General features: G+C 35.4%; 1 protein-coding gene across 1 annotated transcript in view; it reads right to left on the reverse strand.

The window, feature by feature from the left end:
- Positions 1-12081, reverse strand: part of LOC118843733 (CUB and sushi domain-containing protein 1-like) — a 2679416-nt gene that overhangs the window by 178176 nt on the left and 2489159 nt on the right. Inside the window, 1 exon segment of the mRNA XM_036751485.1 lies at positions 2418-2603. Coding sequence (XP_036607380.1) covers positions 2418-2603 — 186 coding nt within the window.

A 12081-nucleotide genomic window follows, 5' to 3' on the forward strand; every position in this document is an offset into this window, starting at 1 on the left:
GGTAGGCATTGTGTTTTGCCTGCCTTTATATCCTCAAGTGCTTTAGTATAGTGCCTGGCACATAGTAGGCTCTTAATAAATGCTTGTTGATTTGACTTGATTTGAACTATAGGGAGGTCTGTCATTAGCACCTGCCACTCCTTGTCCCCAAAAAGAGCTCAAAATATTTCTGTGCCTTCACCTAGATACTTCTTTCATTTTTAGGGGATGATATCACTCTTTTCTTAGCACTGCAAACTCCTAAGTTTGTGCTCTCGATAACATCGCTTCCCATCTCCTACAAGAAGCTTGCTTTATCAAGCTCTCCTTTCTCTCGTCTTGAAGATTTCCCCCATTACTGGCTTTTTCCATTCTATTGAAAAACAGGCTAAAGTCTTTTCTATCCAAAAAACAAAAACAAATTTCCAGTGACCTAATGATGATGATGATAACAGCTAGATAATAATACATATTATTCATATAACACTTAAAGATGTGTGAAGAGCTTTACAACACCCCCTATGATGTAGGTGCAATTATTATCCCCACTTTACATTTGAGGAAACCTGAATTGAAAAGATGTTAAGTGGCTCATCCAGAGTCATACAACTAGTAAATACCATCCCCTCAATTCTCATACTATATTTCTTCTTCCTTTTACTGCCAAACTTCTTTTTAAAAATCTATATATGTTTTCTCCACTTTCTCACCATCTAATCATTCTTCAATGCTTTGAAATTTGACTTCTAAACCCCCTCCCCAGTCTACTGAAACTGCTGTCTCTGATAACCTCTATCTTGTCATGTGCATGCTTCTCAATATTCAAGTTGTTTATACCACTGATGACCCCTTTTTCTTGGGTAGCCTCTGTTCCTTTGGATTATGTTGCTCTCTCCTAGTTTTTCTCTTACATGACTTACTGTCCATAGTTTCTTTTTGATAATTCATAATTTTAGGTCTTCCCTTTGCATACCCTCTCTCTGCAAGATCCCATCTTCCCCTATGGCTTTAATTATCAGTGTAATTTTCAAATCTATATCTCCAGCGTTAATTTGTCTTATTCACTCTATAACCCAATGTTCAATTGCCTGCTTAACATCATTGCATGGATATCTTGCTGGCACCTTCAATTCATCATGTTCAAAACTATATTCAATCTCTGTACATATTTCTGATTTCTGTTGATGTCATCATTATCCTCCCAGTTGCTCTGATCAGTAACTTCGGAGTCATTTTTTATTCTCCCCCTTCTCTCATTCCATACAATGAATCACTTACTCCTGCTGATTTCACATTTGCAATATCACTATCTATCCCTATTTATATCAATCCTTGTCTCTCCATGGTACTACAACCTTTACTTTTTTAGGTCTGAGGTACTGTTGTAGCCACCTAATTGGTCTCTCTGTGTCCATGCTTATGAATTTATAATCTATCTTTCACAAAGCTGACAAAATAATTTTCCTACAATGAAACTTAATAATGTCACTTACCTCATGAAAAAAAATCATTGGCTCTGTACTGCCTATGAGATAAAATAAAAATTCTTTCATTTCTATTACCTCTAGGATCAAATAAAAATTCTTCTGCTTGGTATGCAAATATCTTCACAATTTGACCATTCTTGTTCAAGTCTTTTTAGTTATTCTTATTCTTATATTTCTTTCCTCTATATTCTATAAGCTTACCATACTGGTCTGCTCACTGTTCTGTATACATGACACACCATCCTTCCTTTCCATGTCTTTGTATCAGTTGTCTATCACGTTGGAGTACACCCCTTCCTCACCTCTGTCTCTGGAAACTCTGGTTTCCTTCAAGACTCAGCTTAAGTATTATCATCCATATAAATATTTCTTGATCACCCAGCTGCTCCCTATACTAGTTTATACTCATATATATATTATATATATATGTATAATATATATATATATATATATTCTCATATATATTCTGTATTCCCTTATATATGATCATATTGTCTTCCTCATTAGAATATAAATTCTTTGAGGGCAAATATTGTATTTCTTTCTTTTTTTGTGTCTCCACCTCTTAGAATATCTCTGGTATACAATTAGCATTCATTAAAAGGTTTTTTTTTTTGCTTGATGGATTGATTAATCTTTCACAGTATATTTCAAATCTACCAATTTCAGACTTATTTCATATAATTCCCTTTCATGTACTCTATATTCCAGCCAAAGAATAAATAAGGTACAACACAATACAATGAATATAAGCACTCACTATGTACTGGGCACTACAATACAGGGTACTTTGTGCAGAGATGGTTGGTTTAATTCTAACGCTGACAAGACCTAGGACTCCAAGGTCTTATGGTGTTCTATAGAACTTCCAGACATTAGAATTTAAACTTCCCATGAATAATATTCCTAATTGAATTTAGAAAGATGGGCTAAAAATATTTGAACACTTACGTTTACAGGTGGGCGGCTTTCCTTTGTTACTCCACAATCCATCTTCTTGACAAGTTGCTGTTCCTTGTTGACTAGATTCTAGCCTGAAGCCTTCGTTACATTCATAATTCACTTTACTGTCCAAAGTGAACTCATTACCCATAAAAGATCCATTTCCAGGAGATTCTGGAATGCCACAGGAAACAGCTGAAAATAAGAACAAAATCTGGCTTACTCATATGCTATCAAAATATATTTATATTTCATGATTCTTTGTACTTCAAAAGGAAGAGAATGAAAGGGCTTTGAGAAACTTAAAGAAATCTATATTATTATTATTCCTAATATTTTCCCTGGATTATTTACAAGACAGCTATCCACATTCTCAAAAAACCACACACTAAGCTGCAACTTCCCAGTGACTTCCCAGAGATTAAAGTGAATACTTTAAATATTGTCTTTCCCTTAATCCACATCTGGGTCAGTGTTTTTAACATATGCCCAAATTTTAAGGCTCATAGTCATTTTGGTGGTCATTTTATCCAAACCTTTCCTTCTAAAAGTGGAAAAAGGAGGCCAAGAGGCATTGAGTGACTTTTCCAAAATTCTGTTGTTGCTTAGTTTCAAGTATTGTATTACAAGTTTGTAATAGGTAATACGTGATTTTTCAAAATGAAAGATATAGTTCCTGAAATCAAGGAAATTAAAATGTAATCTAGCAGAATATTTGACCTCTAAGTATCCTCCTGAATTAAAATCATGATCACTTGTCATAGAGGTCTCACTGTTGGCTATATAGTCTAAGCTTAAAGACAGAAAACAGTTTCCGTTTACAACAAAACATTTTAGAATAGCAATTTTTATAGTATCAAAGAATTCAAAACAAAATGGATATTCATCTATTGAGAAATGGCAAAATAAATTGTGATACATGAATATAAAAGAATATTGCTGTGCCTAAGAAATGATAAATGCCAGTCCATGAATATGGAGAAACATAAGCACAATGAAGCAAATAGAATGAGGAAAACAACAATTACGACAAAGATAAAAAAAGAGAAAAGAAAGAAATGCAATAGTGTAATTATAATGACTACACTGAGGAAGAGAAGAGAAAATACATATCCCTTTCTTAAGAGGTGGGAGACTATGATATGGGGCTATGCATATACTTTGATGTGTTGATCAGTTTTGCTGAAATATTTATATACATACACATACATATATACATGCACATATGTAATGTTATGTGTGTATGTATGTGTATGTATGTGTGTACAGATATATTATAGCTATATGAAAATTCTTTTTTTAATAAAAAGGAAGACAATAGTTCCTGAAATCAAGGCAACAAATTTAAATCTAATTGAAAGTTAAATTTACATAGATTATACATATATGTATAGATGTGTGTATATTCATAAGCATGGATGGAGTTTTCATAGTAAGAATTCCCTATAGTGATGAAAACACAGGTCCTGATAAATACATATACATACACACATACACATATTCCCCCACATACCCACATATAAGGGTAGAGGGCTATCTTTTATAACAAAGAATTTTTTAAAAAGGAGGGAAGGGGAAGTAGTTCAGCAAAACTAACGAACACATCAATCTATTCTGATACTATGTGCAATGTTATACGTTCATTGTACTCCACCACTTCAAAGAGAGAAGAGTCATAGATTGTTAATCTTTTCTTTTCAAGTGTTTAATGCAGTGCCTGGCATATAGTAAGCCCTTAATGTGATTTGTGATTTAATGTGATTTCTTTGTAGCCAATCTTGGTCCTTAAAATTATACAACATTACTTTTTTCCCCTCCTTTTCATTCACATAGTTATAGTCATTGTATCTGATTTTTTTTCTTGGCTCTTCTCAATTTACTTTGCATCAATTAACATGTCTTCCTATGCTTCTCTGTATTCTTCATATTCATCATATGTCAGAACTTAAAGAGACCTGAGAGGTAGATGTGTGCATGTATGTGTATTTATATATGTATGTATGCACATACATATATAAATACACATATATACATTTGTGTTTTAAATGTATAGGTATGTGAGTATATATGCATATACACAACTATCCATATACATAATTATATCTATATATTATACATAGGTACAATATATATATTCTACAATATGTATACATATTTTACACATACTATAAATGAATACAAACACACATATCCCAACTTGTTCCTAACAAGAGCTCACTTTATAGAACAATTGGTTTGTTTTTTTTTTTTTTAATTAGGATGTTTTTATTAAACCCAAGCTTAAGTTAAAACATAACTTCTTATATTTACTCCTTCTCTGAAGCACTTATTTGTGTCCACATGTATTTCTTGTCACTGTGCATTCACAGGGGCCTACATGAAGTCATGCAGGAGTTCCAAAAAGCTGAGAACATGGCCTAGAAGAACACAGGCATGATGGCCAATGTACTTCAAAGACCTTATTCAAACAAAGACTGAAGAACTAAAATTATTTTCATGCCTATTATTGGGAAAAGGCATGAAAGAAAATAACTACACCTCTTAGTGGATTGTGGTCTACATTGACAGGAGGACTGTTTGTGCAACAAGAGAAGATTTGGATGCCAAAGTCTCTCCAAAATCTGACTGATATGGCAAAGTAGGGCATAGCTTCTGAGATAGAAAAGCTGTTTTAAAAAAAGGATGCACTGAAGACTTAAAAAAGAAAAATGACCTTATTGGGACCCCACTGAATTGACCTTGGGCTTGGACATTCTGATCATATCCAGACCAGGTCTTGGGGGAAGAGTCGTCTACTTCCTTTCTGTAATTCTTCAGGTGTAACAGCCATAGCAGCCTGGAGTCACAATATGCTCCTCCAATTAAGTGATGAGGTAGCCACAGCCTGAGGATGTGAGGCTGCCATCATCACCAGTTTAGAGCCCATGTGTACTGCTGACTTCTACCTTCCAAGAATTTGCCTATCCAGGCTCCATCACATCCATGAGTAGATGGAGAGAAATATAAGCATACCTCTTTTACATACAATGATGTAACTCCCAAAACCTCAGCAGTGCAATTTAATCACATAGCCTTCCCTAATGGTCTTTCAAATGTTTTCTTGTCTTCCTAGTCTGAAAGCTACTTTCCATCATGCTAAAGGAAATGCTAAGCATTTATTTCTAAGAGCAGTTTATAAACATCTACAACATATTCCCAGTTGGAAAAGCCTGGCTTGTCAGAAGATCCCTCTTCCTAAATTCTCCCAGCATGAGTCAGTCCATTTGGACAAAGGAAACAAGGAATACTTTGAAATCCTCCAAGGCAAGCTGTTTTTTGCTGTCTGGTGATAGAGATGCTCTGCCACAGTTCATCCAGTTTGTTCTTGGCATGTAGAGTGTGTATGGCCTCCAGAGCTTGTAGGGGACTGCCTAAGAAACTGAGGTCAGTGTCCCTCAGTCCATGTGAGTCTGAAGCAAGACTTAAGCTTAGGTCTTTCTGGCTCTGCGCTTCTGCCCATTATGCCATAATGGCAAATTAATGTTGTTGTCCAATTAATGTTATCCAAGGAAGGGTTAAGTTGACTTCTGGTTCCTGATGATTTCCAGTTCCATCATCTTCTAAATAATCTTGCTTTTCTTGCAACATCCATAGTTCACCTAAGAATTCTTTTACAGGAAAACAATGGATGGTGGTATTATTAAACATTTCTATATATTGTAATAACTGAGAAAATTCAATCTCTGCTTTTCCTCTTAAGATTTTTGCCACATAGGGTTAATTTTTTCCACTGAGGAAATCTTGCTAACAACTTTACTTTAGTTCCTTTGAAACTATTTCCAATGGTCATCACCTTGGAAAGGGAACTGATTGACCAGTTTCTCCATAATAGATTGCTATGCAAAACTGTTTCACAATAGATCACATAAAAATTGGTGGGTTCACCAAAAATACTTTGTTTTCCTTCCTTGTTCTCAATAAGAACAGTTAGACTGAAGGCATTAGGAAGTGAAATTTGAAGTTCATATTAAACAGAGGATTAAATACATAGTGGTGATTTCTGAGAATCTATAACTTTTCCATAAAGAAAAGTAAAAATGCCAGTTGATTGTGGGCTATTACTCATGAAACAGACTTCCCAATTCCATAGCAAACACACTCAAAATGACTCCTCCTCTTCAATGGGTCTTCCCTCAAGTTGGAATTAGGTGCCTCAACTATTTGCTGTGTTGATTCCAGATGGTGGCATTCAAGGACTTCTGAAATGGGCTCTGTATTTCCCTGTAGTTGTTCCAGAGATTCAGTAAAACATTTCTGGATTAATTCCTTGTCAAATACCAGAAACTGGAGGTCCAGTAGAGAGGATGCTCTGGGTTTGAGTCCTACCTCTGCACCTGGTTCCCAGTGTGCCTTCAGATGAATCCGTGCCCTCATACCCAGAGCCTCAGTTTCCTCCTCTGTACACAGTCTCCACCACACCGAGGTTTCCTCTTCTCCTTGGGTAACTGGGGGCCAAAGTGAGGAGATGCCAGACCCCAGAGGAAGGTGCCTGCAAGGGGTCCTCCTACTCACCAATTGCTGTTCGTGATGACATCCCATAGAGCATTTAAGATTTTACAAACACTTTCTAGTAGCCACGTAAAGTAGGCAATGAAGATATTATTACCCACAATGGACACAAGAAAGACCTGGGTCACAGGGAAGTGCAATGACTTTTTCTTTGTACTCTTGGTCCAGTGCTCTTCCCATGATACCACATGGTCTCTTGATTAAGAGCCTGTGCAGTAGATGGAAAAATAAATATATGGACTCATTAGCAAAACGGAATGCTCAAAATATTTACCTGTAACTTTTCTGACTTTCTTTTGTTTAAAAAAAAGTGATTGGTGAACACATGCAAATTTTTTATCTTACTGCTAGTTAGAATGCATCCAATGTAGGCAATTTCTTCTTGGATAATACTGCTTTCAGCTTGCACAGTTCCAATATTTTCTGTTTTTTCCTCATCACTTTCCTTCAGATAATCATTTGTTCATGCTCACAAACCTTAATTTCTCTTCCACTCAATGAAGCAAGTCTAACATCCAGCTCCCATTTAATTCTCTTAGGTGGTAAGCACACCACCAAGTGACACTTCTCTGACAGGTTAATTGGAAAAAATGAAATTCTAGAACTATATACAAAGTCTTTCCCAATAAGGTTTTAATAATGTCCTTGATGGTGTTCTGTAAAATTGCTCCCTGGTTTTCCAGGGGACTCAATTCTGAAAGTAAAGGCATATTTACCATTTGTCAAAAGAGATTCTTGGTAGGAAGAAGAGAAAGAATATTTGTGGCCTGCTTATCAACCAGGAACACTTCATAGGTGTTAACATTTTTTTTTACATTAGATAAAATAAACAATCCTCTTCAATTCAAGAAACATTTATTAAAATGTTCCTATACGATACATGCTGGGCATATAGATAACTAAATGGCATAGTGGAAAGAGGGCTGGACTCTGAGTAGAGAAGAACTGAGTTTGAATCATGCTTCAGAGACATTCTAGCTGTGTGACTGAGAAAGTCGCTTGTCTTTTCAACTTGTTTTCCCATTTCAAAAATGGGGGTATTACCTGCCTAAGAGTGTTACCAAGCTCAAATGAGATAATATAAATATTTTTAAACCTTAAAGAACTATATAAATGCTAGCTACTAGTATTAGTATATAAAGACAATGTTCAGTCAATCAGTAAGCATTTGTTAAGTATCTACTATGAGCTAGGCACTATCCTAGGCTCTGAGGATACAAGGGGAGAAATCAAATAGACCTCAACTAACTTACATTCTATATGGGAGCAAGGTATGAGTCAGAGTGCAATATGAAAACAAAGTAATAAAAATAATGTAAAAGATTTGAGAGAGAGAGAGAGATTGCTAATAAAAAGGAAGTCTAGAGAAGGCCTTTCCCTCCTATTCAGATTTCTCATAGACTTTGTCATCCTAAACTCTCCTTTAAACCTTATCGTATCTCTTATCCTACATATTTTGTAAAATAGTTACTTTTATATGTTTTTCTTTACCCTATTAGATTGTAAACTCCTTGAAAGCAGGGTCTGTGTAGCATCTGTTTGTATTTCTAGCATTTTATTTATTGAATAATCTTTTCCTCACTGCATGGACATAATATTTGATTTTTTAAAATGTACTTAAGACAAAAATCTGCAGGAATGTGAAATTTAGCATGCTAGTGAAAGGACAGAATAAACACAGAACTAGTCCAACCATGTCATGCTGGAAAAGAGAGGTGAGAACTCTTCAGAAGAGTATATTCAGGCTTCAGGGCCTTGGAGAAGGGGGAGAAAATCCCCCTAAGAAAGGGAGCATCACTGCAATGTTATCTGGAAAGTGGTTCACCAGAGGGGGTGGCAACATATTCCAATCCACTCACTTTACAGATATGATAACTGAGGCCTAGAGAGTTTTAGTGACTTATCTAAAATCACTCAGGTGGTATCAAAAGCAAGATTTGAACCTAAGACTTCTGATTCTAGAGTCAGCATTCTTTCTACTGGACCACACTGCTTCCTACTCATGCCTATAGCACCACGCTAGCTAGTACAGGACGTCTTCATCTCATCCTTGGACAACTACAAGTACCCCCTCATTCATAACCCTGACTTTGTTCTCTCTCTCCCATTCAATACCTTCAGCCTCCCACTGCTGGATTAGATTCTTCAAACCACTTTCATTATGAAACTTCTCCGTGTGAAAACAACCAACTGAAAAACAAACAAACAATGACAACAAAAACTACAAACAAAAAATTTCAATAGTTTCTTGTTTGTATCTTATTAACTTATTGAGCTTCTCCATCTGTAAGCCTTAGAGGAAAAAAAGGTAGTCAATTTGTTATTCACAGATTAAATTGTCAGGAGAAGACATAGAAAATGGAGCAGATGTGCCAGTTTCTTTAAAAACCTATTTATCATTTGCGACTGAGAAACCACCACATTTGAACTTTAATACTTCAGCCTCTAATGTGCACTTAAGTGAGTAAATTTCTTCAGTCAACCAGAATTTCTTAGGCCTACTTTGTCCCAGGCTTTGTGCTAATATCAGAGATACAAAGTAAAGGAAAACAACAAATAAAACTACCACCTCCATACCCCCCAAAACAACATTATCCCTGTTCATACCCCAAAGGAATTTATATTCTAATGAGAAAAAAAAAACTACACGTGCATGAGATACACGTGTGACATTTTCAGAGTAGATGGAAGGTGATCACAGGAGGGATGTGAAAAAGGAGACTGAACTAGACATATACATACAATGTAAATATCTATAGTAAGTGGCACAAGTTTTAAAAGTATGGAATGGTCATTTTATAAGATATATCAAGGAGGAAAAGGTACAAAGAAAATAGAAAAATAAAAGCACAGTTGATAATAATGATACAAAAGATGTTTGAAAAAGTATCAACAACTACAAACCCTCATACGTATTTTCTGATCATTTATAAAATCTTTATGTGAATGATCTGCATATGTATTAAGAACACTCCTGAGGAAAACAGGAATAAAAAAGTAGGTTTTTGAAAATGGTTTTCTATGGCAGATTACATCTTTATAGTCACAGAATTTAAGGGAAAGTAAAGATCTCTGTGTTTATTATTTGTTGATTACAATCCCTTTTCTCTTCTTTGACCAGGGCCTAAAAGACTTTTCTTCAAGTACAGGAAACTGCACATGTCAACATCATGTAAAACTTGCTTAAAACTCTATTTAAACAGGCTGGCCTAGAAATGTGTTCCCATACCCTGAGGACTTTTATTATCATTGTCCCTTCCCTTTCATATCCTTTTAATTTAGGGAAAGTAAGCAGCACTCAGGCTTAACAGCCTTCTGATTATTCACTTCCAAGTAGGCCTAAGATTAGAAGAGGAATATTTGACAAAGCTCCCCTTTGTTATGGAAAATGTACTATGCAAGCTTCAAAAAGAAGATAAGATAGAGAGCTAGAAAAGATATCCTTAGAGATCATCTTGTCCAATGTTTTTCATTTTATTGATAAAGAATGTGAGCCTCAGAAGAGTTAAATCTCTTGTCTAAGGTTATATGGATAATTTGCATACTGTAGGCTCTTGATAAATGTTTATTGCTTGATTGAACCCCCAATATTCTGGATCCAAATCCTGTGTCATGCTGGTGAGGTTCTTCAACTGCTCCTGTTTGAAGATGATATTGTGCAACAACAAAGACACATAAGGACTTTTTTAGTGAGATCCAATGATCCATAATCAAAAGAATTTGACCAAAGAGGAAGTCATACAGGAAAAATTAAGAAGATGAAAAAATACCTATTATCCAGACTATGACATGTAGTTGAATTTCCAGGCCATTGCATTCATATATATATCTTAGAGACTGTGGGTGGAAAATAATTTGGACACAGAATTGAATATGAGAAAGAGAGATGGATTGCATTTGGAAAACTGAACCAGGATTTTCTGGAGAAGGAAATGGCAAACCATTCAAACCACTTCAGTGTCTTTGCCAAGAGAATCCCAAAATGGGTTATGAAGAAAAAAAAAAATACAACTGAATGAACACCATGATTTTAATGATCCCAAGTTGCTCGCTGGGACAATGACCTGGAAATAAATTATATTTACAAATCTTAGAACATGACAGTCTTCAAAGAATCAGTTATGTGTGACCCAAAGGCAAAAGAGAAATGCATGATGGGTATAAGTAGTTTGCAATGGTGACTTATGAAGAGAAATGGCATAAGTGATATTTTGGAGGAAAGTATGATTGGGAAAGGAATTGGACTGGCCCTGTAGCACATACCTAAGTACAATAAAAAGGCCACCAGCACATTGAGAGGATCTTCTGTAGACAGCTTATGGAAGTTGAAAAGACATGAGAAAGTTTGTGATCTATATCAGTGGGCAGAGTATCCACATTCATTAAAATACTGTTTTATAAAGAAGTTCTAACAGTTTGAACTATCTAACAATATGATGAAGTGCTTAATGAAGTAGTAAGGCAGCTAGCCGCCACAGTAGAGTACTAAACTTGAAAATGAAAGACCAGAGTTCAAATCCAGCCTCAGAAATGCTTAGTAGTTATGTAACGCTGTCCTAAACTTCCCTCAGCCTCTGTTTCCTTTTCTGTAAAATGGGGATAACAGCACCTGCTTCCCAATGTTGTAAAGATGATACTGACAAAATATTTTGCAAAGATTAAATTACTAAATAAATATTAGCAATTATTATTAATATGATACTTAACAGGAAGAAATGAAGTATAAATAACAATTATTATGATGATGATAAGGAATTCTATTGCTGAAAGTGAGTAAATTGCCACAGATGAGAGGCAAATATTAAATTCCATAAAATTATATTCACTTATGCACTAAACACTTAATAGTTTGATGACAAATGTTTATTTATTCAATTCAACAAACATATATCAGTTGTCTGTTATGTACAAGGTGGCATATTAGGTTCAATCAACCAACAAGTATTTACTACTACTGTGTACTAGGCACTACAGTAGACAATAAATGACATAAATAAAAGGGATGAGGGGCAGCTAGGTGGTGCAATGAGTAGAGCATGGGCCCTGGAGTCAGGAAGACCTGAGTTCACACCAGGCCTCAGACACTTGACACATTCACCATACTAGCTGTGTGACCTTATCACAT

Source organism: Trichosurus vulpecula, chromosome 3 (assembly GCF_011100635.1).
Source record: "Trichosurus vulpecula isolate mTriVul1 chromosome 3, mTriVul1.pri, whole genome shotgun sequence".
In the NCBI taxonomy this organism is placed as follows: Eukaryota; Metazoa; Chordata; class Mammalia; order Diprotodontia; family Phalangeridae; genus Trichosurus; species Trichosurus vulpecula.